The following is a 25,574-nucleotide window of genomic DNA, read 5'->3' on the forward strand; positions in this document are numbered from 1 at the left end:
TGCGAAGCATCTGACTGGAAAAGTATTCTAGGCAATAAAAAGCTGAGCGTGGAGTAGGGGATGTGTTCCCTCTGCTCTTCATATGCACAGTGCAGTACCAGTACTGAGGCCACATAAAAACATCACCGGGAAAAGCGGGCAAGCACCCCTCGGTGGCATTTCCAACCACGTATGGCAGCTGGTATGTGTCATCTGCAAAAATCTGGATGGTTGACGTTAGGTTATTGGCAATTGTCTTTGTGCCTGCTGCCTCCATGACCTCCTTAACTTGTATGTTGAAAATTTTGATTCTACGAGCCTTTGGTCGGATGCCCCAGTAGTTGTTGATGAGTCGGTGACAGTCTTGGGGACTCCAGTGGCACTGGAATCTGTTGAAGTCGAGGTAGGCCGAGGGGCGCTGTAACCCAAGTAGGCGGACATGTCAGAGGCATGGCCTTTAATCTGCTTGTAGAGATTGTTGTCATAGAAGGGGAATACCCAAGTTCTCGTGGAACGAGTGGTGACGAGATTCCCTTGCCATTGAGAATCACATGCCAATTTCCTGAGGACTCTCCAATGCCTCTGTTGCCGCGGCCTGCATCTGAAACTTCTGCGTCTTGCGTAGCCATCTCCAAATTACTGCTTCCTGCGCTTCTCACGGTAGCCACTCCAGAGGATCCGCGGGGGGCCAAAGGGGTACATTCTCCTCCTCGTCCTCCCGCGGGGAGACTGGGCTCTCCAGGGCTGGTGTCTTTAGCGGCTACGGGGGTGGGGTGGGGCATGTCTGTGAGGCCCATAGGTGTCAGCAGGTGCTTCTTGGCCTGGAAGACACCTCGAGTAAGGTTTCCACCAAAGGAGGTATCTCCTAGGAAAGAGTCTATCAGCTCTTGGTCTGCTGAATTAAAAGTGAGATAAGAGTTCTTTCCCTCCTCGATTATTTTGTCGTAGGTCATGGACTCGCATGGCTGCATCCACCTTGTTGACCTGACAGCCCTTAGCAAGGCCGTTAATAGGGCCAAGGTACTTATAGCCAGGGAGGACAAGACTCATTGCAGAGTGTTTAGGTCATCCTCCAGATCCAGACAAAGCTGGAAGCCACTGGAAGCCACGGCTGCTGTTGGTTTGGTTTAGGGACAGCGCATCCAGGTTTTGAGTTGCACCAAGTAGCCGCTGCCCGGATAACATTCATAACAGTCAAAACTGTGATGAGCCACGCACGTGCGATATTCCCGCGTATGCTTATTAGATTGATCCAAAACCACCAGCTTCGCCAACCCCTTACGTTCCTCGCACGACAGGACAACAGCTCTGTCACGGCTAAACTTGCGCTCTGGACACCTCACCTTTATTTCAGCCAGACCAGTGGTGTCAAGGCACTGTGAACAGGTCAAGAGACTCCTCTTGTGTGTTTTCCCTTGCCTCCTGGGGGGGCCCCTATATCCCTGTGTCAGCTGCTGATTCAGCAGATGCGGCAGGGGACGAGGGAGGAGCTGGGGGAACTTCGGCACTTTCCAGCTGACATGGGGAACTTTGAGCTGCTCACCAAGGCCATGGAAATCCCCTCGCTACCGAAACTACAACTGGTCTATTCATAGCACTCTCAGGTAAGTGGGGTTTGTTAGCGCCTGTAGGAACCTCGAACACCGGTTCAACTGGTATAGCATTGCCATGGCCCCACTGGAAAAATTCTCTTATCTCCCATTTACTTATTTCCCCAAATCATGCCTGAGTTTTACTGTGAACCTAAAAAGGAACATTCTTTCCTCCAAAGGTTCCTTATGTTCCAGGGTAGTGCTGTTCCCATCAACCACAGTACACTTATATATATTACTGGTAATAAGTACAGGCGTTGGTTCAATTTGCACAGAACCTTTACATTTTTGATCAACCCCGCATGGCCGACCCACCCAAAATGGCTTTAGCAGACTCTACAATTTTACTGGTCATCTTTCCTTCCTCCCACCAAATCACCATCTTATCTACCCAGTCATTGAAAGGAAAGTTCCCATTAGTCCAGTTTCCACAGCCATAAAATGGCACAGCACGGGCAATAGCCTCCACGATGCTTGTCTTGCTGGTGGTCGCAGGTCTGTAGAACCAGATGGCGGTTGCACTTGTTGAACTCCCGCCGGGCCCAGCGAAGTAGGATGTTCGCTGCCAAGACGGGGTCGTACCGATTCACCTGGAAAAGTTGAAACACCTTGTTCCTTGTGATGTCCCCGACTGGAAGCTTGCCTAGCAGGTAGCCTTCGGCCGACTTTGTCAGGAGCATTTCGGCTCGCGCGTTCTCCAGTGCTGCTCTGTTGAGCTCGGTTGAAAGCTGCTGCGAAAGGATTCTTTGTCTTCCAGCAGCCATTGTCTCTCAGAAGTTATTCCGTTTTCGACTAGCCAGTCCACACCCTCGCTGTCTTTGTGAGTGGTCCTGTTAAGAATAACAGGTACCGGGCTTCCCTGGTGGCGCAGTGGTTGAGAGTCCGCCTGCCGATGCAGGGGACACGGGTTCGTGCCCCGGTCCGGGAGGATCCCACATGCCGCGGAGCGGCTGGGCCCGTGAGCCATGGCCGCTGAGCCTGCACGTCTGGAGCCTGTGCTCCGCAACGGGAGAGGCCGCGGCAGTGGGAGGACCGTGTACCGCAAAAAAAAAAAAAAAAAGAATAACCGGTACCTTGTTACTAGGGCCACAGGGCTCTGGCTGCAGATCTTTCTTCCACTGAGCGATCAAAGCTGGGCGGCTCTCCGTATGGAGGGTGGCTGGAGAAAAGGCTGGAATGTTAGTCCATGCCCAGTGAGCCTCCGGATGCTGCTTAGTGAGGAGATAAAAGACAGTGTAGCTGGCATCAACAGATTTAGTCAGCCCGCCTTGTTTTGTTTTAGTCACAGTTACCCAGTCCTCAGTGTTCGGGGTTATACCCTCCAAGTCATCACGCTTGATAACTTCCTTAATGTGCTTGATACGTCAGCCAAGCACAAAGGACTTAACTGTTCCCTGCTCTAACAGACAATGCAGATGAAAGTACTCACTGCCCTCTTCTAGTTAACAGAAGGAGAGATGTCAGGGCTAATCTTAGAGCTCCGTGTTCATGGGGAATGACTTGGTCGGATCCCCAGATAACTGGGTTCTCATGGTCAAAAGGCCCCCTTCTCCGGCAAAAGAGAACTTTCCTTCTCTGGGGTGAAGATAATGTTCTATATCTTCATAGAGGTTTCCGCTACACAGGTGTATACATTTGTCAAAACACAGCAATAGTACATTTAAGATCTGTGCATTTCATTATGTGTACACTTTACATCAAAAGAAAACACTTTTAAACAAATAATGAATTTCAGTTAATGATACACAGGCTGAAATACTTAGGGGAAAATGTATTGATGTTTCCAGTTTACTTGGAAATACATAAAAGATAAGATGAATGAAAGGCTGGAGGGAGAGATAGATGATAAGCAAGTGTAAGAAAATATTGATGGCGGAATTAGGTAGTGGGTATACAGTGTTCACTGTAAAATTCTTTCAACTTTGCTGTGTGTTTGAAAATTCTCAGACATACCAGAGGTGGGGAGGGTGGTGAGGGGAGTATTTTCTCTCCCCCGCTGGCCCAGCCCAGTGATGTCTTCCTTGGGATGGTGGAAGCCCGGGGACTTGGAAATAGGCCGGTGTTCTGGTCCTGCCCTGGTCCTGCCCTGGCCCTGCCTGGTGTGTGGCTTGGGGGAGGGGAGGTTGAAGGAACTTATCTCTCAAGTTTGTCCAGTTCAAATAATCTGGAACTATGAGTCTCAGCAGAGGTTGGTGAGGTTTAATCTAAGATAAGTTTGTGGTGGGGGGAACGGGCATATCTTACTTCCCATTAATTCTGGGAAGAAGTGAGTTGCTTGGAGTTGGGTAGGAATGAGGGGAGTGATCGCTAGTCCCTCGGATACCTAGTGAGAAGCCAAGTCCCTCGGCCCCGAGCCCCTGAGTTCTCTGCTCTAAAATCTTGGATGGGGTTATCATGAGATGGAGTGCCACGCCCTCTAGATGCTTCCTAACTGCACTCAGACGGGGCGTTGGAGGGGGGACGGTTAACTTCCGCGCGCTCACGCCTGTGGCTCAGGCTTCCTGACATCACGGAGTTCTCGGGCCCTGTGATCCACACTGTTCTTGGACCACAGTCTTTCACCTCAACCCCACTGGCTGCCCAAACGTGGCACGCAGCTGCTTCCTTCGGTTTCCACGCGGGGAGAAAGCACCAGCCCAGTCGTATTGGCATTTGAGCGTGTAGCAGGCTTTACGTCCCAATGTGGGTGACTTAAAACGGGAATTAGACGCCCACTTCTTGAATGTTCTTCGCTCCTCGCACCCCACGGGGCACGGACGTCTCCTTTTGTCTCCCGCTTTCTCCTTCTTGATAGCAGAACCTCCCTCGGTTCAGGTCGTTCAGTCCTCCACGCACCACACGTGAGCTGTCACCATCCCCACCCCTGAACCCAGCTCTGGGCCTCCTTTTGCATATCCAAGAACTCAGCAATGAAAATAAATAAAGCTCTAAAATTCCTTTTAGGGACTGATTCAGTCTTCCCTCACTCCCCAGCTTCCCCAGTCTCCTTGGCACAGGAGCAGGTAGTTTTGTTCTTCCAATAATATTATCTTGTTTACCTGTCACCAATCCTATGATGTAGGTGTTTTATTAGGCCCATATTCAAGATGACAAGACTCTGCCCAGAGAGGTTCCATTACTTTCCCAAGGCCACGCAGCCAATAAGTGGCAGGCTGACTACAGACCATGGGGGCAGGCTCCCTCTCAGCACTGCCACGGGAAGCCCACACCCACCCTGTGGGCAGGCTCCTCCCTGCCCCCTCCCCACTTTCTGGTGGCCCAGCACAGTGCGGGGGCCTAGCTCATGGTGCCAGTTCCAGGCCTGGTCTCAGAAGGTCCAGTCTTGCTTTCTCCTCAGGACTGCTCGCTCCTGGGGGACTGAAGATGGAGAAGATCATGACCCATGTTTCGTTGTTGAGAGTTCTTGGGGCTTCTGTCGGAGCACCTCCAGACACGGTCTCTGAGGAGGGTCCATGTGCTGTGTGCTTCCCAAATGGAGGTCTCACTGCCTACTGGGCATGAGCTGCTGGGCATGAGCTGGCACCGCAGTCAGGCCTCACGGAAGATTTTCTTTTAATGCATAAAGAAAAGGTTTCCCAGTTTAAAGGGTTGGCATTTTTGAGAGATGCCCAAAGCACGGATCAGTTAGTGGAATGAGGCAAGTGTCCCGTGGTGTCCTTGGTGCTGGGCAATCATAAGAGAAGCGTCTATTGTGCAAGCTCTGTCTTGGGCCCTCTGGCCTCACCTCTGGGTGCCCCAATGATGATCCAGAAGTGGGGCTTTCATATGATGCCTGAGAATCTCATTCCTGTGCTGGAGGAGCATTGCTTCGTGCCTGTGGATGTTGCAGCTGTGTTGTCCCTCGGGCTCCCGTTCCCTCTCGCTTGGATTGTGACCACAGCCTCCCAGCTGGTCTCCCTGACCACGGGCTCACCTCCTGCAGCCCATCCTCCAGGTCCTGGTCCTCCTGAGTCTGAAGGCTTCCCGGGTCCCAGCCCTGAAGGGAGAAATGCATAACGTTTCTGCTCCTCCCCACTCTGCTCCATAGCTTGCCTCTGCTGGGGCCTCATGAAGACCTGGCTGTGCGGGGGTCACACTGTCCCTCCCACCCCAGACTTTTGCTTGTGCCCGGAATGCCCTGTCTGCCTCTGCATATCAAACTCCTACCCATCCTGGCTCACATGCTCCCCTCCACCCAGAAGGCATCCCCAGTGCTTTCCCCAGACCTTGTCTTGGCTGGACCAGGCTCTCTTTTCTAAGCTGCGGTCCTAAGATTTGAAGGAAAGAAGGTGAATGTGCCTCAGGTGTCGTGATGATGGCGAATTCAAGCAGGGGAGACGCAGTAGGAGATTGGAGCCTACAGACCGAAAGAAACTCATCATCAGGTGGGGCCCACAGAGCCTCAAGGAGAGGCCTCCCTCCCTGCTGGGAGCACTGTGGCCCCTGAGAAGTGAAATTCAGGCTCAGCAGATAGGAATGGCCTTTAGACATCACTTGGTCTGATCTGCCCATTTACAAATGGAAGACAGAGGCCCAGGGTGGGAAGGCAGTGTCACATGGGCAGAGGGCCCTGGGCTGGGAGACAGGAGGCTGGACTTGGAGTTGCCTCCTGGCCTGGGCAAGTCCCCCCACACCTTCCTGAGCCTCCATTTCCTCACATGTAAAATGCAGACAGTTGCACCCATCTCGTGAGCTTCACAGGACTGTCAGGAGGGTTAAATGAGATTCTAGATGCCAAGGAGGCCTTGGTGACCGATGTCAGGTCATTGTCATGTGACTGACATTTGCTGAGCAGTCACTGCGTGCCAGACACTGTGTATCATTCATTCAGTCTTTACAGTGACCACGTGCAGTGGGATCTATTAATTGTCCTGACTCTACTGAGGAGGAAACAGGCGCAGAGAGGTTGAGTAACCTGCTGATGGTCACAGAGCTAGGAAGAGGCAGACGCAGGACTTGGACCCAGGCAGTCTGGCTGAAGGGTTCAGTGGCAGCATGTGGGCTTGAATCTGGGTGGTCTGCTGCTTCCCAGCCATCTTTGTGGCCGAGCTAGTCCGGGTCCACAGACAGGCAGCTTTCTTGGCAATTGAGGACCTGGTCTCCCCACAGCTCATGGGTGAGGACTCCCTAAACCCAGCCAGCTGCCTGTGTGGCACTTCAGATAATGACACCATCCTGGAGTCCCCAGCATGTGGCTGGACCAGCCCTGAGGTCTGCCTCATGCCCCAGAGACCGTCAAGCTCCCCTTACCCAGAGGGCACACTCTCACAGGGCATTTCATAGGACAGGGGCCCCGCCGAAGGTACCACCATGCCAGTGCTCTAAACACAGCAGGCAGGGTGGGTCCCTGGGGGTTCATTTCTTCCACCAGGAACAGGATGGCGTGGTGGATGGAACCTGGGCAATGGATCGGATAAACTGGTTTGAATCCTGGCACACAGCAGGTGCACAATACACCCCTGGCTATCAGTACTAATAATGGAAGCAGTGAAAGCCGTCATCTGTGAACGAATGGGAGGAGTTCCCATTCTTTCATTCATTTAACAAATAGTTTTCAGGGCCTGCTAGACATTGAGATAGAGGCATGAACTTCCTGCCCCCATGGAGCTTACATCCTAGTGGAGGAAGCAGAATTAACAAGAAAGATAAGCACAATAAGTTAGATATGTTAGATTGTGATCAGTTCAATGGAGAAAAGTTAAGCAGGGAAAGTGGAAGGAGTTTCCATTGGAAATGCAATGGTTCAGAGGTGACATTGGAGCAAAGCCTGGAAGGAGGTGAGGGAGAGAGCCATGTGGACAAGAGCGTCGTGTTACAGGTAGAGGCAGCGAGCTACCGGCGGTTCATGGAGCACCGACTGTCTGCTGTGGACGGGGTGTTACACTGGGGGTGGGTGGCATGTGGGTGCTGAGAGGAATCAGACACTGACCTGCAGACAGACGCTTCCATGTCACAGGAGAGTCCCGTGCAGGTCAGGGCAAATCTGGCGCTGTGGGGCACAGCGGGAGACAGGGTGTGCCCCAGGAGGGGCAGGAGAGGGGCTTCCCAGAGGAAGAGGTATCTGAGTGGGATTCTAGAAAGTCAGGCAGGTGGGGACAGGGTCGAGGATGGTGGGCAACACTGACAGGTACATCCTCTCGAGGAGTTGGAGCTGTTTATGGCCCTTTGCCAATTTGGGGACAGAGTTGAGGGGAGGGTGTGGGATGGACAACAAGGATACAATTAATTAATTAACTCCAGCTGAACAGGCCCGAGACTTGCACTTTTGGGGGCTGGAGATCAAGGCTTCCTGAAAGAGGTGGCCTTGGAGCTGGGCCTGGCAGACAGGCGCGATGCTGCTAGATGGAGATGCAGAGACGGCCTTTGCTGGTGTAGTCCAGTGCTCCGGGCCAGGCGCAGTGCTGTCAGGAAGCGCCTCTGATGGGGCAGCTCTGTGGGTGTCCAGAACCCTGGGGAGAGGGTGGCTTTCCCCCTTCTTCAGGCGGCTTGTGGCTCTGCTCCCCCACCCGACCCCCCAGGAGGAGGAGGAGGTGCCGTGGCGCTGATGGAAATGCAGAGGCTGGGCTGCTGTGGCCCAGCACTGTCACCATGCTCTCCCTTGCACGCTGGAACCTGACACCCTGACCACTGAGGCATAAAAAACAGAGAATTGGAAGGCTCAGCCTGTCAGGCTGGGAGTGGCCCCCAGAGAGGCCAGAGGAGGAATGCATGTGTGCGTGTGCGCGCGTGCGTGTGTGTGCGCGCGCGTGTGCACGCGCATGCCTTGTCTGCAGTTGCCTGTGGAAGTGGGGAGGAGGCTGGCTGGGCCCGGGGGGTGGGAGCGGCGGGCCCTCGGGCCTGCTTTATTGTTCTTGCTGTACCTGGTGGAGCCCTGGGGCCCCTACACTTGGGCCGAGGCCCCCAGAGAGAAAGCAGTGCTCCAGGTCCTGACTTCTGGCTGGCTGTCCTTCTAGAGGCTCCTGCCCTTCGGCCCTTTGGCATCCCTAACAAGAATCCATGGAAGCATGGATGGTGCAAGGGTGGTCTCATGGGGCTGTGTGACTCCTGTCACCACTGCCAGGGTGGGGCCCACATGCTCTGTAACCAGTAGCCTAAAAAGCCACTCAACAGCCAGCTACCTATACAACTGCTGCCAGGCACTGGGGCTGCCACACCCCAGGAGCTGCAGCCACAGGGAGGAGACAGGAGGGGCCTGTCCTGCTACAGAGCCAGGGCAGCAAGGTTTGAGGGCAGGGATCTTGAGCTCCTCTCCTGACACTGGCTAGTGGTAAAGAGGCTCTCCTGTGGCTGGAAGTGAGGGCACAAGGAAGTGCCAGACGCAAGCGTCATGGCTCCACGAACAGCTGGGCAAGAGTGAGCCATCCTCAGTTACGGCTCTGCCCGCCCACACCCACTGCTCTCTCCACCTGGCGCAGCTTGCAGCTCTCGGTCCTTTCCCCACGCCCAGGAGGCCCCCCCAGTCGCTCTTCCGTGCTCCCCCAGCCCTTCAGCTTGTCCCTTCATCTCAGCAAAGTGCCGGGGGCCTGAGTTTGTCTCCTCTTCCCCATTGGACTGAGGCCTGGGGAGCAGTCCTCTCTGGATTCACGGCACAGAGGTCTAGACTAGAGTTGGGGTCATCTTTGGCTTCCCAGTCCAGAGCCACTCAGGAAACACATGGAAGTGGCACTGCACCCACACTGGGGTCCTGGAGTGGCCTCTGTCAGCGCTGAGAACCAAGTCCCAAGCCCCAGACTGCTTGGTTCTCAGCAGTTGTATAGGTAGCTGGCTGTTGAGTGGCTTTTTAGGCTACTGCTGAGAACCAAGCAGTCTGGGCCTTTGGACTTGGGTTGAGTGAATCCAGGCTGTTTTGTGAGAGACCCTGGGCATCAGTCTTCCCATCTGTAAAATGGGTCAATAACCCCAGGGAACACCTGGCACATGGTAATCCAATGGTACACATGTGAGAGGTTGGTATTCAATCCCACTAATAAGAAAAAGGTTATAGGGGAAAATGTAGACCATGCCAATGACAGCTGTCCACTTGATAAGGGGGTGGACCGGACTTGCCTTTCTTGGTTACACAAAGTACCCGCAGTTTATGAAAGAGACAAATACCATTGGCATTTTCCGAACCTGACTTGACATTTGGTTCCTGTTTCTCTCTCCACCCACCACATGCAGGGAGTGAGTTTTCCGGGAGCCCCTACAGCCACCCTCAGTACCCCTCGTACAACGACTCCTGGAGGTTCCCCAACCCAGGCCTGCTCGGTGAGTACTGGCAGAGGCCCTGCGGGGCCCCTGGGCCATCAACTGCCCCATTGGGCTCCCTCATTGGGCGAGGGTCCCTCAATATCCTCAGGTCCGGTCACTGAGGTGGGGTGGGTAGCTCTCCCCAGATGCTTGCAACGTGGGAGTTGTGATGGGGCTTCAGGACAGTAAACACCACTCCAGCCCTGCTTATGCCCTCAGTGCTCCCCCCGATGTTTTAGCAGATAAGGGAAAATGGCACAGAGGGGGAACAGATTTAAAAAGGCCATTGAGGGAGAAGGAGAAAGGTAGGAAAAGTGCCTGCCCAAGAGTAACATATTTCTTAAGAATCATTGAATATTTTGGTGAGAAATCTCTAAACAAGAGCAGCCAGGAGACCAACTTGGATTGATTGGTAGTGGCTATCTGTCTTGGTAAGGACTCTGAGGCATGGATATTGATTAGTGATGTCTGCCATGGACACCACTAGAGCCAGCTCCATTAGAAATGGGTTGCCCTGTGGCTGAAGGCCTGCCAAGTCATGCCGTTCTGAGCTCAGCTGGTGCCCAGACTCTGCCCAGGCCTCAGACTGCAGATAGTCCATGGCTGCGGCCAGCCTTATCTGTGTACATCATCAAAGATATTTGGGCCACCCCAAAGACCAAGCAGGGCTAACTCAGCCCTCAAAAGGCCAAGGAGAGCCCTTTGTTTTGTTGCAGTGAACTTACATGAGACCAGCTGGTGAGTGCCAGCTGGAGCTGAAGATTCTGGAGCATGAAGCAGGGGCTCAGTGCTCACAGATGTCACACACCCTGGGGGCAGAGCCAGTGAATCAGCCTGTAGGCAGCAACACCGATCTCTCCCCAGCAGTCAGCTGAGGAATTTCCACTAAGGTCAGGCATGGAAGGGCCTCTGAGACCATCCAGGTTTATCTGTACAGCTTAATAAGGCCTGCTTAATTAAGAACCTGTTACTTCCCTGGATCCTGAATTATTTCAGGACTGAGAAACATAGACTTTATCAAAAAAGCAAGAACCTGGTGTCTTCAAACTCAAGTTGCTAGGCATGGGTCTGTGAAGGAGGCCATGAAGTCACAGCCTTGGCCCCTTCCCCAACCTGCTTTGGTGATTAGGACAGACAATGACGTAGACACCATCCCTTCCTGGCTGCAATCCTCCCATGAGTTTGAGCCTTGGGCCGCCCAAAGCATTTTGGTGTAGCTTGCAGAACTTCAGGTGAAATAAGGAACAATGCCAACTAGCACTCCAGGCCCTGTGCCTGAATATTTCATTTTATAGCAGACTGGGTTCTTGCCATCTGTGGACTCCTGGAGGGGCTGAATCTGGGGACTGATTGCTCAGACTTCTTTTTTGGTTTTGGTAAAAATTACTTCTAAGTATGAGGTAAGGTCTCCGCTTACTTAATGCTTTTCCTTAAACAACCCCCCTGAGAGGCCCTGGGTTCTGAGTTGGCCCAGTTGTCAGTTTCAGGAGGCAAACGCTGACCCTGAACCGAGTCTTTCAGCAGGGGTTGGGGTGGAGGGATGGGTCAGGAGGCCTGAGCCTGGGAGCCACTCCCTGCAAATCAGCCTCATAGAGAGCCCTGGTCCCAGCGCTGCTGTGAGACCCACAGGGGATGTGGCACAAAGGAAGCCTGGGCCAGGCTGCAGGAGGGGTTCCTTGTGATGGGGATATGACCCCAAGGAAGCCATGTTGACCTAGGACCTCCACATATGGTCGTGTACTGCCCAAGGGGACAAGTGGGGGCTGAAATCGAGCCCATGCATGGCACAAAGCCCCAAGCCCTGGCACAGAAGTATGGCTGCTTTTTCTAATTTTTATGAGGTATCTGATAGGCTGATTTGCCTGGGAGTTCAAGAATCAGAGAAGTGAGGAGGGAGCTGCTCAGGCAAGCATAGCAAAGGGATGGAGTAGAAGGTAGGGCCACAGGTGGGGGACCTTGAATGCCACACTAAGAAGTCTGCACCTGATTGTGTGGGCAGCTAGGACCCCAAGGGGATGTCAAGGGGAAGGTGGGACTAGACCACATCCGAGGCCTTTGCCACTCAGGCTGGAGTGAAATCCAGTTCATATCCCCAATTATATGCATGGACTATGTGTCTGGTGTGGAAAAGTTGTGGACAATGTCCCAGGGAGCTCACAGGCTGGGGGTGAGAGAGCCTCAGGCAAGTGTATCTGTGCTGGGATGTGCTCAGTGACTTGAGGGGGTCCAGAACCAGTGTGGAGAAGAGGAGAAAGAATCAAAACTCTGTTCATCTAAATGAGCACTTGCTAATTATACAGGCACTGGGAAAAACCCCTCATGTGGGTTACCTCATTTTATCCTTTTAACAGTTCTAGGGGGCACAAGGTATCAATATTATCTTTACAGATGAAGAGTGAGGCTCAGAAAGGTTAATTAACATACTTGAGGTCACACAGCATGCAGGCAGCAGAATGAGAACTCAAACTCCCATCACCCTGACTTTAGAGCCTGTATTCATAATCAGTGTGTGATGTGGTACTCTTACTCTTCCTGACCAATTCAGTCTGAACAGTACTACAGCCAGGAAAAGAGGCTCATTTCTCCATAGTAACAAGCCTGGGAATCCCAAATACTCAGACCTTGTATGCCATGAGAACAGCGCTGATCTATTTTTGAAAGCCAGGTTATTGTATTTATCTGTCAGGCTTTCAGTTGCAAACAACAGATTCCACTCTGGCTGGTTTAAGCAGAAAGTTAATTTATTAAGGAATATTGGGGGCTCCCAGAATCTCCAGGAGGACCAAAGAGACAGGCATGGGACACACAGCCAGGAACAACTCCAGGGCTGCTCTAGCGTATATGCCTCCACTGTTGGTACCCGCAAGCAGCCCGCTCTGTGCTACTGCTTCAGCTGGGGTGCTTGAGAGCTCTGCCCTGCCTCTGTACCCACCTCCAGCAGGTAGAGTCTGTCAGCCCACTTCCTCAAGCTGCTCCCCTCCCAACTGAGGTCAAACTCAAGAGATTCTAATTGGCAGGACCCAGGTGACGCCCCTGTGCTCTAGCAGCAAAGGCAACTGGGAGAATGAGTTCTGACTTCTAACTCAAAGAGGCAGGCCTCATACCACAGAAAACTCTGCAAACGCAAGAAAAGTTTAAACAATGTTGGGCTGTTACAAACATGAGCAATGGCCCCTGCTCTGCCCAAGTCTGTAACCTGGGGAATCACGGTCAGGTCATCAACCAATCTGGGCCTCAGTTGCCTCAGGTGTAAAATGAGGATAGTGGCCACTGGCAGCTTCATTCAAGCGGGAGCTGAACACGATGCTCTCTTGAGGCCCGGAATGCAGTGATCCCACTTTCCTGAAGATGAGTGAGATGCCAGGCTTGCTCTGCCAGTCTTGCAAATAAGTTTCAGGCCCGCTCCCATCTACCAGCCTGCCCTTTCCCCAATGTCTTCAGGGCTTTAGCTGAAAGAATCCCACTGGGCTGGAGAAGCAGAGTATTTCTGCTACTTGGGGAGGGTGCCAGTGGGGAAACCTGCTCTGAGGTGCCTCTGTGCTCTGCTAGATCAGTGGGAGCTGTGGAAACAGGTGGGACCCTCACACACCCTGCCCACACCTGGATGAGCAATGCCACCTAACGAAGCTGCAGGAGAGCCTCCCTTCCCGCCAAGCCTCCTCCCCAGGAGCTGCCTGCGGTCTGCCCACGCCCAGCCCAGCCAGGGTGGCCGGGATCCAGCATCCCACTGGGGCCCCGGGCAGGCGGGGCGGCAGGCTGGCGGCAGGAAGAAAGGCCGCTGCGGTCAATTAGGATTAGAACCGGAGCGCCTGTGGCCACTGTAAAGGGATTAGAGAACGAGTAGGAGCCCGGAATGACTGTGTCAAGAAGTAAATTGATGATAATGTGAATTAAAGAGGAAAAATGACAGAAGAAAGGACAAGTTTATTCTAGTTGGAGGTCTAATGGGCACCAGGAAGACAGAGCGCTTTGTGAGGTGATGTTTTCATTTCTCACGGTAAATGCAAGCGTTTTTGATTTTTGCCATGGAGCCCTCGCACTGGGGTCACTGGACAGCCTGGCCATGAGATTAGGCTTTGAGAGGGAAGCGAGTCAGAGCCCAGGGTGAGAGCTGGCCCCTGGGAAGCTCTGAGGCCTGAGCCAGGATTTCCTGTCCCTCATTTGCGGGGGCAGCCCCTGTGGTTTTCCTGCTCCTGTGCCATGCTCGGGCCCATGGGGCTGGCCCTCACATCACACACACACACACACACACACACACACACACACACACACACACACACACACACACACACACACACACACACACACACACACACACACACACACACACACACACACACACACACACACACACACACACACACACACACACCCCTCTCACCTGGGATGCTGGGTTGGCACCGCAGATACTCTGTGGGTGACTGGTCCCCTCCCTCAGGAGAGAGAGCAGAGGAGGCTGCCAGGTGTCTGAGTCAGGGCTCCAACCAGGGAGGTGACAGAAGGCAGCAGAAAAATCCATCTCTGGGAATACTTCAGCACGGCACTGGTGTCCATACCTTCCGGAACAGCACAGCAAGGCACTGCCTGCGCCCCCATCGTCACTGCTGCTTGAGCCATTACTGCCTTCCTGGGGGCTGGGGAGGGAGAATTTTACCCACTAAATGGGGCTGGGATTGGAGGGGCGGTGGCACATGCTAACCCTGCCCTCTTGATTACCTCCTAGCAGCGTGACCCTGGGCAAGCTACTTATTCTCTCTGTGCATCAGTTTCCTCATCTGCTAAATGGGGGCAATACTAGTGCCTACCTGATAGAATTGTTGTGGAAATTAAAAGAGTTAAAGCATATAAAGGGCTTAGAAAAGTGTCCATTTCCAGAGCACCTTCACATCCTTACTTCGTGGTGCCCTCGTATAGCCCCACTGTGACCCCCCTTTTAGAGATGAGAAAACTGAGGCTCAGGGGAGTGAAGCCACTTGTCCAGGTTCACTCAGCCAGGAGTGACAGAGCCTGACTGGCAATCTTCAGGCCTTGGTGCCCAGTTACGGCATCTGGGAGAACTGCCGGGATTGGTTTGGATTTGGGTGAGATTTCAGAATAAGTATGAGGCACCTCCCCTGGGGAATTAAGACGCTTACTATTCCTGCCCCAGCAGACACGTGGTCTACAGTGGCTGACAGGACCCCAGCTGCTATCCACTTGGATAAACACGGCCCTCCGACATAGCTGTACAGGCTGTGAACTGTGTCATGGAAGAAAGAGTCCTGAACTAGGGGCCGACAACCAGAATTCCACACCAGGCTCTGGCCCTGAGAGGCTCTGTGGCTTTGGGCACATGAGTGGTTGAGCCTCAGTTCTACTACCCTCAGCCCCACCTGTAAAAGGAAGAGACAGCCTAGTGTCTCTAACTTCTGTGGTTCTGAGAATCTGCTCGTCCCCTTGAGCCCCCCAGACCCTTTTGTCCCTGGAGAGGAGTTTGAACACAGAGCAGGGCTCCTGCAGGCCTCATCCAAAGCAGGCAGTTAAAGAGAGCAGCCCCGAGACAGTGGGAAGAACCCAGCATCAGTAAAAAATGCCCCACGCTGGCTTTGTCTGGAGGTCACAGGAAGCAGGGCTGCCCCCTGCCCTTTGCCCACGTACTCACATATCCAAATCTTCATGTCCTCCAAGTTCAACCCAACCCGCTTCCTCCAGGAAGCCTGACCCTGCCAGAATAATCTTGCATTCCCAGAGCTCTTTTCTCAGAGCTCTGACCCCCTTCTTGACTCTGAACACTGGCCTGCATTTGTTCATTACTGCCCAGCGCTGCACCCAATAGGGTTGGAAAATAAATGAATGAATGGGCAGGGTCTTTACTATTGTTGGTTCACTCAGTGCTGTTGCTCATTTTCTCAGCAAACCTAGCCGGGCACGTGCCATGTGCCAGGCTCCAGGCTGGGGGCTGGCGATAGACACCGAGCAGAGCAGAACCCAGCCCCTGCCTGTGTGGGGCTCTCCGTGCAGGCGAGGGGGAAGAAGCACAGAAAGAGATGATCAGAGCGCGTGGTCCAGCCTGCAGCACGGTGTGGGCTCAGGACAGGGGGCACCCCAGAGGAGGAGACAGGGGCTCTCGGACTTGAAGGAGGTGGCACTATTCAGCAGACAGGAAAGGGGGTGAAGGTGCAGCCAACGTGCTCCACGCAGGAGGCAGAGCGTGGAAAAGGCGCGGAGGCGTGCAAGTGGATATAATGGGCTAGCTCTACCTGCCCCGTAGGATTCAATCAGACAACGTGTGTAAAGGGGCAGGAGGTGCTCAGCCTGTGGTAGCTGCCATTAGGCCTCTGGTATACTTGAGATGGCTGCAGAGTGTGATTTTGCAGGAGCGGGGTGCCTGGGAGTGAGCCGGAGGGGTGGTGGTCCTAGAGGGAAATCCAGAGGTCGGCAGGGCTAGGTCACAAAGCTTCCACAGGCCAGACTACGAAGTGATGACTTTTCATCATCTTGCTCAGAAACTGGCAAACTTTTTCTGTAAAGCGTCTGATAGTACATATTTTAGGCTTTGCAGGCCATGTGGTCGCTATTGTAGTACTCAGCTCTGCAGTAGCAGCATGAAAGCAGTCACAGACCATACAGAAATGAACGGGCAAGGTTCGGTCCCAGTCAAGCGTTAATTACTGAAACAGGCAGCAGCGTGGGGGCAGGAGGGGGGGCAGGGGGCGGGTGGATTTGGCCTCGGTCTGCCCACCCCAGCTGTAGCTGGTGAGGAGGGCCTGAAACCTATGACCAGGCAGCGGCCCTGATCAGGGACTGAGATCTTAGTGAGAGAGGACAGTGGCCTGGACTGGGGGAGGGGGAGGAAGAGACAGAGGCAGGGGACACTGGTGGAAAGGGGACCCCTGGTACGGAGCTGGGGGCACAAGGTCTCCCTCCAACCTCCGTGGCCTCTTCTGTCTCTTCCAGGCTCCCCGTACTATTACAGCGCTGCTGCCCGAGGAGCTGCCCCGCCCGCAGCTGCCACGGCCTACGACCGTCACTGACCCCAGGAGCCAGGCAGGCGCCAAGCACTTATGACACATATCACTGAAGGCCATAGCCTCCCAGCCCCCTCCGAACACAGCCAGAGGGGCCCAATGAGACCGAACCCCCAGCAACCCCCCACTCGCCTGAAACTCCCTTCCCCTTTTCCTGCCAGGGACTCTGGGCTTCTATGGTAGCGCTGTTGGACTTCTAGACACCCGTCCATTTCTAAGAGTCAGTTGATGAGCTTCTCCCGATGTGACTGGGTCTCCACAAACCAACAGACTGATCTGCAGACAACTGCAGCCCCAGCCCAGCCTGCCAGCCCCCTAGCTGTCTGACCACCTGCCCGTCTTCCTGCCCCAGGCCTGGGAAGGAGAGTTTTTGCTTTTGTTGCTTCAACAGCACCCGTGTAAATACCTTACTGCTTTTTTGTGGGCCCGAGGGTCCAACTGAGCAGACTGCCCAGCCATTATGCATCCAGCACTCCCACCGTGTCACAGGATGACTTAGACCTGTGCACAGAGCATCCCCTCTGCTCTGGGTGCCCCCTGAAGGTGTGTTTGGAGATGCCCTTGAGACTAAGGATGCCCACCCCCAGGCCCCAGCTCCCTGCTCATTGCTACTTCTTTAATATCTGGACTAAGAGTCTCATTGGGTTGGCTTTGCTCTAAGCAACCCCCCCCAAGACCCCTCCCTGGCTTCCTGCCCCCATTTCCCTGGGCCCAGTGCAGTGCGAGCAGCTCTTTTCCGTATCAAAGGACTCAAAAAGAACTGTCTAGGAGATTCCTCAGCTACTGTTTTAAAGTAAGATGTCGTCCAAGGTGCTGATTGCATTGTGGACTTGGAATGTTAGGGCTGGACGGGACCCAGGAGATGATGGTCCAAGGCAGGCCTGAGGCTCTCCAGACCCCCAGCCCCTGGAACCACTGAACTGAACTGGGATGTGTTTCCTGAGGTGTGCCCAGGCTCAAATCACATTGGACACCTACCACGGACACTTCTCCCACCCTCCAGGATGCCAGTGAGTGGATTCTGGGCAAGCCTGTCCCTGCCACATAGACAATGATTAACAAAAAAGACTTTGCCTGGACCAAGGACCACAAACACCTACAGCAGTCAGCCACAACTTCCCGACCAGCCCCTCCCCGGCCTCATGGCACCTAGTGTGCGTCTAGGAACAGAGGTGCTCTGTGGGGGCGGCTGCATGACTTGCATAGTGGGTACCTACCTGTTGATGCAAGGGGCTGTGATGGTCAGGGCCATGGCCAAGGGCCTTGGGAGCCTGGAGTGGGAGCTGGGATAATTCACTGTCGGCTGGAGTGGTCAGAAAAAGCCACCTGGGAGGATCTGGGGGACAGATGAGAGGAACAGGACAGGCAGTGAGGAATTGGTGTGTGAACTGGGAATGGTTTTGAAATGGAGGTACCAGGGCCACCATCTCTTTGCCTGGGGCCTCAACTCCTTGCAAAGTATCTCTTGCCAACTCAGAAGAGACAGGTAGAGGCCCCATCCAAACATGGACTGAATTACCACAATGACAGTGGACTTTGCCCTCTCCTGTGACAGTGTGCCTGATGTCTGCATGTCACTAAGCTGGCAGAGAGCTGGGGCAGAGGGAGCCCGCACTTGAGGTTATCAGGTCTAAGAGGTCTTGTCCTGGCCGCACCTCTGCCTGCCTTGCTGTGTGTCCTCAGGCAAGACCGTTCACCTCTCTGAGCCTCAGCTGCCTTGGTAGAGCAGGGTCCCCTGCAGAACTACCCGACAGCTCTCTCCTTCCCTTCCCTTCTCCCGGGGCGCTGAGGCTGTGACACGGGCCTCTGGGCAAGCCCTCCACGTCCGAGCAGGCATCGTGGGGCACTGGAGTCCTGCTAATGTTTGGGCCAAGTGAAAAACAAAGAGCACCTAGGGGGGGTGAAACTCAGCTTTGAGGAAGACCTAAGTCAGCTCCCCTTAGGGGAAACTGAGGCCCAGCTTGGGGAAGCCCAGGACCGTGCAGGGAGACAGAGCGGACCCCCTCTGGCCACCACCAAGTATCCCCCGGCCCCACAATGCCCTTACAAGGTGGTGGGACAGAAGAAGAAACCGAGGCTTAGCAAGGTGGAGTCCCCAGGCAGTGACTGGTGGAGGTGAGGCTGGGACTCGGCCCCCTGACCCCTGGCATGTAGCGATGCTCTCATCCCTGGGGCAGGAAGTCAACAGTGAGGGCAGCAGGAGATGGTTCTGGGCCACCACTTCAGATGAGGTGTCCTGGAGCTGCTAGAACTGCCGAGGAAGCCCAGTCACTCAGGGCAGCAGTGGAGCCAGTGAGCTCACCGCAGGCACACTCACCGCCCTGGAACCTGCTGTGCCAAGAAAGGAGGCAGCTGGGGCCAGAGCTCGCCTCCAGGAGCCCAGATGAACCAGCTCCAGCCTCCACCTGCCGGGCAAGGTAGGAGCAGATATGTTACCTGGACCCTCCCACCTTCCCTCCCTTCCAGAGAAAGTGGTGGAGTCTGGGGTCTGCAGCATCGGCCTCTTGGCCTCTGGCACCCAGATCCTTGGATCCTGATGCTCCTATGGTCTCAGGCTGTTGGGAGGAGGTCAGCCTTCCCTGAACCGGCTACCTAAGGCACACGCCGTCCTTCCTCGGCAAAGCCCACCTGGCCCCAAGTGCACCACTCTCCCCATCCTGTTCCTCCTCCTGACCTGTGATGAGCTCCCTCCATGCTTTTTCTCTCTCCCCTGAGGCTCTGCAGGTCCTCAGATTGCATTTATATTGATTACTACCACTTGATTCCTGGGCTTCCAGGCAGAAGCACAAGCGCACACGGACGCACGTGCATGTTGCCACACACGTACCTGCTCTCACCAGCTGAGTTCCCCACGCTGCCCAAGGAGCTTCCTGGGAGCTTGGAGAGGAAGGTTCCAAAGGACACAAGCCGTTGAGTAGATGCCAGAGAATTCTGAAGGAAAACACAAGGCCAGGGCTTTCACCAGCATTGTGGCAGGAGGTCTGGGGCATTCCTCCATGGGCCTTCAGCCCTGTGTTCCAGCTCTTTTTGAAAAGGACATTGTAGATTTTACGACGATTTTTCATACCATTAGTCTATCTGAAACCAAGAAAAATATGATGACATATCAAACCCAACATCCCTTTCCCAAGGCGCCTTAGTTAGGGTTAGCCCTTTCATAACTGATGTTTGTATGGTGCTTTGCAATCCTTGACCATCCCATGGGGCAAAGATCACAATGCCCATTTTATAGATGGAAAAACTGAGATTTAAGGCTCACATGGCAAGATAGAGGTAAAGAGAATTCTCAGATTTCCAGGACTCATTCTTTCCAGATTCATGCTCCTGTCATGGGCATGTGTGGCTTAGAAACACCCTTCAGTCCCCTAGAAACCCCCAGACCTGCAATGAGGAAAGAAAAAACAGAGACTCAGAGGCTGGCCTGACGTAGGGGCCAGGGGGTTGGTGGCTTTGCTGGTCCAACTTGATTCCCATTAACACTGAAAACTGCAGAGTCTTTGCCACATTCACACCAACTCTTCTGAGGTTTCATCCCGACTCATTCCCTGCTGTGCCTGAGACTCAGAGGGAGTTGGAGCTTATCCAAGGCCACAGCACAAGCCCTGACAGGGCCTGGACGTGGGCCCAGCTCTGACTCCCAGGGTCCAGGGCTCCAGCCTCATGAGCTGTCCCCACACTCCTCTTGTCTTTGTCCTTCTTGCTGTGGAACAGACTTCAAATCTGGCTGTGACAATATGCAGCAGTCCCCAGATTCGGGCCATCGGGGTGCCCAGAGCCCTGGGAAGCACAGATCACTATCTCAAGGGCCCTGGACCTGCTGCTTCCCAGGCCATGCAGGTGGGGTGACCTTGCTGCTTCTGCAGGGCACGGGCAGCCTGGGCAGTGGGGGCTTGCCCTACCCAGTGGCATTCAAGTGTGAAAACTTTTTAAATGCTCTGTCAGCCAAAAAAAAAAAAAAAAGTCTGTGGGTAAAATCTGACCCACGGGTCACCAGCTTGTGACCCCCATTCTTTGTCCAGTGCCTCCTTTCTTCTTCACCTCCTTGTCCTTCATTGCAGATGAAGGACATCGGGGGAGATGGGAGCGCAGAGAGGTAAGAGATGAGGTTCAAGTTGTCCAGCAGGTCAGTGTCAGGAACAGGCACCCCCAGTACCTAACTCTCTCCCTCCCACACTCTGGGCTCTTGCAGGCTGTTTGGGCTTTGCAGGCGGGATGGGTAGACCGTCGGAGTGGGTAGGGATAGGGGACTGTTGGCTTCGAGGGGAGGTCAGTGCTGCCGGTGTCTTTCACATGCCCAGGGAAGAGCCCCAGATGTGGCCACAGGGCACTGAGGGATGAAATCCCTTTATGAGAAGTCACATCCAGAGCGTCTGCCCTGCCTTGGCAGCCTCTGACTCCAGCTACCCCTTTCTGGATGACATTTCAGTTAGAATTTAGCTCCAAGCCACGGAGAGGCAATCTTAAAAACAAGCCAAGCACTCCTGACAAATACCTGGAAACAAGATGTGTCTGAGACACAACTGCCACAAGGGTAGAGAAAAAATCCAGGCCCCTGGATAGGCCAGGCCCAGGCCAGAGTTGGTGGGTCCACAGCACCGGGGGCTAGACCAGCTCCCCAGCGGCCCCGCTAGGAGGCGGCTCTGCGGCCTTGGCCTCTCACCCATCCAGGAGCCGCCTCTGACGGTTTCCAGGCACGCACACCAGTGCTCCTGGAGAATACATTCCTTTAGTTCTTTTGGCCTCGGAGAGGTCCAAGGCAAGTGCATTTCTTAAAAGGTAACAAAATACATTACTGGAAAGTTGGACAGTCAGGCCATGACTCCTAGCCTGCATTCTGCCCCACCTCCTGGCAGCCCCTTTGGCCCCTTGTCCCCATACCTCAGGATTTCCTCTTGCATATTCATGGCAGAGCCGAGGTGTCCATCCACCTTCCCCACTGTCAGCGCGGCTGTGCCTCCAGAGTGGCGGCCAGGTCCCAGGGGGCCGACTGGGAGCGAGCCCCTTGCCTGCCCGCTCTCCTGACCAGGGACCTGCAGCTTCTCTGACACGGGCTGCTTGCTGACAGCAGGCAGGCACCAGCCTATCTTTCATTCACTGTAATTTCTCAACACTGGGGTCCCGTTCCTGGACCCCGCGGATCAAAGGGGACCTCAGGGTCACGTCCCTGCCATTCTAGAGTTTCAATCCACGTGTTCCCAGGGGTCCTGTTTAGCTCATCTCCAAGTTAAGGGTACATATAACTACCAGTCAGTAAGTCTATTCTTCTTCCCACATCTTAGACCCCTGAGCCACATGAGGAGAAAATGCAGCAGTTTATCTATTTATTGAGGGAATCTTGATGAATTGTAAAAGGGGGTCAGTCTCAGGTGGTATATTTGGCCTCTGGGCAGGAGGGAGAGGGCAGGAATCCTGCCCTTCAGCTTCGGACAGCTCTGAGCCTGGCAGGGAGAGAGAAGTGTGTGGAACAGCAGGCGGAGGGACCCCTTGGGAGTTATGTGCCTCCCTCCCTGACTCTGCGGCCTGGCTGGAGGAGGCCCAGCTGCAGCCTCACCCATCCCAACCTGGACCCACCCACTCCTGCAGCCAGAGGGGCCCCTCATCCCCACAATTGCCACTCTCATGACAACATCCCTCATCTCCAAAAGCACCATTAAGAACAAGTGATTTTGGATGATGGATTTTTGATTTACAAACGGTGCATTTCCCTTGGAGTGGAACAGAAAGGAAACCATTTAATGGCTCCCTTATTTTCAAGCATGAATACATTTTAATGAAACTATTTTATTGTATTTGAGGAAATGGAGAGTTGAACATTCCAACCAATCAATAGCCAATTAATTGCTATAAAGCTAAAAAGAAAATAAATAAGTCCTGAGTCTATTTTAAACACCCTGCAAAGCTCAGAGCCTCCGAATCTGGCCTCCCCTTCCACACGTGCCCAGGTGAGTGTACACACGCATGCACAGGCATGCGCACCCCAACACCTCAGACGTACTTGAAACTCAGAGAAAGCACTGAGTCTCCTCATGCCAATTCTTGCCTGCTCTTCTCACCTTTGGTCAGAGGAGATGAGCAGACCTGGCAGTAGCCTATCCCGGGGCTCAGGAAGAGGCAGGCCCATGCCCTGGTCCCAAGCCGCCAGCACAGTGTGGGGTAGCGGGCAGTGAGGCCACACTTCTTGGCCCCAGCTTCCGGGCCTCCAAGTTTGGGCCAAGAGTGGAAATCTGACTCGGTTTTTGCCCTGACTCTTGCTGGAAGATGCTGCCCTGGTTTTTCAGTCTCTAGTGGCCTTGGACATGGAGTATTTGTAGAAATGCTGATTACATTGCAAATGGAACTCTTTGCCAGGAAGACACGTGGATTTTGCTTTTCATTCTTTGCAACAGCTGACTTTGTCTTAGGGACTGACCTTCCAGTATCAAAGAAATACATATCTACTGTTACCGCCAAAGTTTGTGATGCCTGCATAGACGCTTACTTGTAAAAAAAAAAAAAAAAAAAAAAAGTACAAAAAAAAAAACCCACAATTGAATTGCCTTTCAAAGTAGGAGATGATCTGTCTCCAACAGATTGACAAAAAAATGCTTCTTAAAAAATGTGTATGTTTTGTATTCTTTTTTTCTAGTAGAAAATAATTGACTTGAAATATTGGTGGTTTTTTTTTTTCTTAGTGATGTGTGTTGCTTTTGTGTGTAATAATATTTGAATGTAATTACAGCAGTGCCAATTTGCCAAAGATGTTGGACATATTTTTCTTTTGTTGGGAGGAGGGCAGGGGCTGGGGGTGGGACTTGGGAGAAAAGAGGGATGGGATTTTGGTTTCATTTTTAACTTTTTTTCTTGTCAAACCTGGAATTTGTGGTTTTATTCTAAGTTAAATGGTTGACTGCAACACATTTATTTTAGGTTAGTTGGAGAAACCTGCAATAAGATTGGCGTAGTTTCACTATCTGTGTGACTTTTCATGAGTGACTGTTACTTGTGAAGAATTGATTTTATGTAACCTTTATGTGAGATAATTATTTGTAAATATTTGCCATAATTTTATTGGTTCCTAAAATAAAAGTAATTTTTTAAGTTCAGAAAAAGAATTTGGTCTCATTTGTTTTTACAACTTCAGAGATGGTCTTTGACAACTCTGACAAAGCCCATTGGGCTTGTGGGGAGTTTTATTGGCTCTCCTGATAAAATCAGGGTCAGAACAAATCCGTGCAGCTAGAATGGTGTGCTGTGGCTTTGGACTGTGGCCTGGGCAGGGGCAGGAGAGGCAGATTCCCCACCCTCGAGAGGTTCTAGGCAAGTTGCCAGCAGCCGTGGCAGTGGGGAGTGATGGTTAAGCCCCCCGCCGGATTTGACTTCTGGCTCTGATTCACTGGCTGGGGATCCTTGGCTAAGTTCTGTAACCTCAATTTCATTAGCTCCAGAATCGTCAGTAACACCCACCTCATTCATTCATTCATTCAACAAAGAGTGGCTGAGCATCTATTCTGTCCCCAGCACTAGGGACACAGTAGAGAACTTGGCAAACAAGGACCCTGCTAACGTGAAGCTTATTTTCTAGGGGGTTCTCGTGAAGGTTAACACGCACGAGTATATGCTCAGTAATGGTGCGTGCATGCAAACATGCTCTTAACCTTGATCTAGGGTGAATCTTTAAGTTGCCTGGAACCTAAGCAGTCTGGGCGCTTCCCACACCTCTAACGTGCAGCAGCGCTCGGAAGCCACTCGTGCCAGGAGACAGAGCCCAAGAATCCACGATCCTTCTGTGGGAGGTGCCCTGTCCCTACGCCTTCAGAGCTGAGCGCTTTGGCTGCACGGGAGCCTGGGGTGGCTTTCCATCAGGGGGCAGGGCAGCTGCAGCCCGAGCCCTGCCCCTGCTGGGTGGTGTCAGTCTGCAAGGGCAGGCAGGGACCGCTGCACCCGTTGGCACAGTGTGTGCGACGCAGTAATTGCCAGAGATGGAGTGGGCGAGTGACTGCGTGGGGCCATGGGCTGCGACTCATTCATATTTAATAAAGCCGGCTGAGCGGCCTCCATTCATTTTGGCAATGGATGGTGACGGAGGTGATTCCTGAGGGAGAGAGAGAGAGAGAGATGCTGCGCGGAGAACTGGTCCAGCATCCTCTCCTCTCCACGCTCAGGACTGAGAGGCACAAACTTCAAAGCGAAGCAGCAGCATTTGGGAACTGAAAGTTGGGCTCCAAACCTAGGGGAACCGGTGAGGCAGAGCTGTGCTTTCATCCCTGAGGCTGCAGAACCTTGTCCCTGGCTCTCCTGGAACAGAGGAGACACCTCTGCCCTCCATATGGGGCACCAGTATCTGCAGTAACCAGGGCATGTGCCACCCCCTCACGACGCAGGATGGAGGTCTTGGGCCAGGCCTCCGGTAGGGAGGGTGGAAATGCCACCCTGAACACGCTCAGGCATGTTCTGTCTCCAGCAACACCTCTGCCTTCAGCGACCATCACCAAGAGAGGCAGAGCAGATGCCTGAGGCCTGCCATGTGAGGCTTAAGCCTCAGGCCCATTTGTTCCTCAAACTTTCACTGCAGCCAGGCCCCATGCTGGGTGCTCGGGACAGAGGTGACCCATTGGGAGGATGAGATTACACATGGGCCGTGAAAAAGGTGGAGGGATAAAGGCTCCTAAGAGCCAGAGCTGGGAGTCTCAGCTCCAGTTCTTTTTTTTTTTTTCTAGTAAAGCAGAGTTTATTATTCCCAAGACAACAATCATAAGAATAAAGAAGATGTGGCACATATATACAATGGAATATTACTCAGCCATAAAAA

The 25,574-nt window shown here is 53.4% G+C and overlaps 1 protein-coding gene across 1 annotated transcript in view; it reads left to right on the plus strand.

Moving 5' to 3' along the window:
• The window catches only part of PAX5 (paired box 5), a 165,879-nt gene extending 149,087 nt beyond the window's left edge, over positions 1-16,792 (plus strand). Inside the window, exons 7-8 of the mRNA XM_067742410.1 lie at positions 9,711-9,797; positions 16,716-16,792. Coding sequence (XP_067598511.1) covers positions 9,711-9,797; positions 16,716-16,792 — 164 coding nt within the window. The remainder of the gene's footprint in view (positions 1-9,710; positions 9,798-16,715) is intronic.
• Positions 16,793-25,574: the final 8,782 nt, after the last annotated feature.

This window comes from Pseudorca crassidens, chromosome 7, assembly GCF_039906515.1.
Source record: "Pseudorca crassidens isolate mPseCra1 chromosome 7, mPseCra1.hap1, whole genome shotgun sequence".
Lineage (NCBI taxonomy): Eukaryota > Metazoa > Chordata > Mammalia > Artiodactyla > Delphinidae > Pseudorca > Pseudorca crassidens.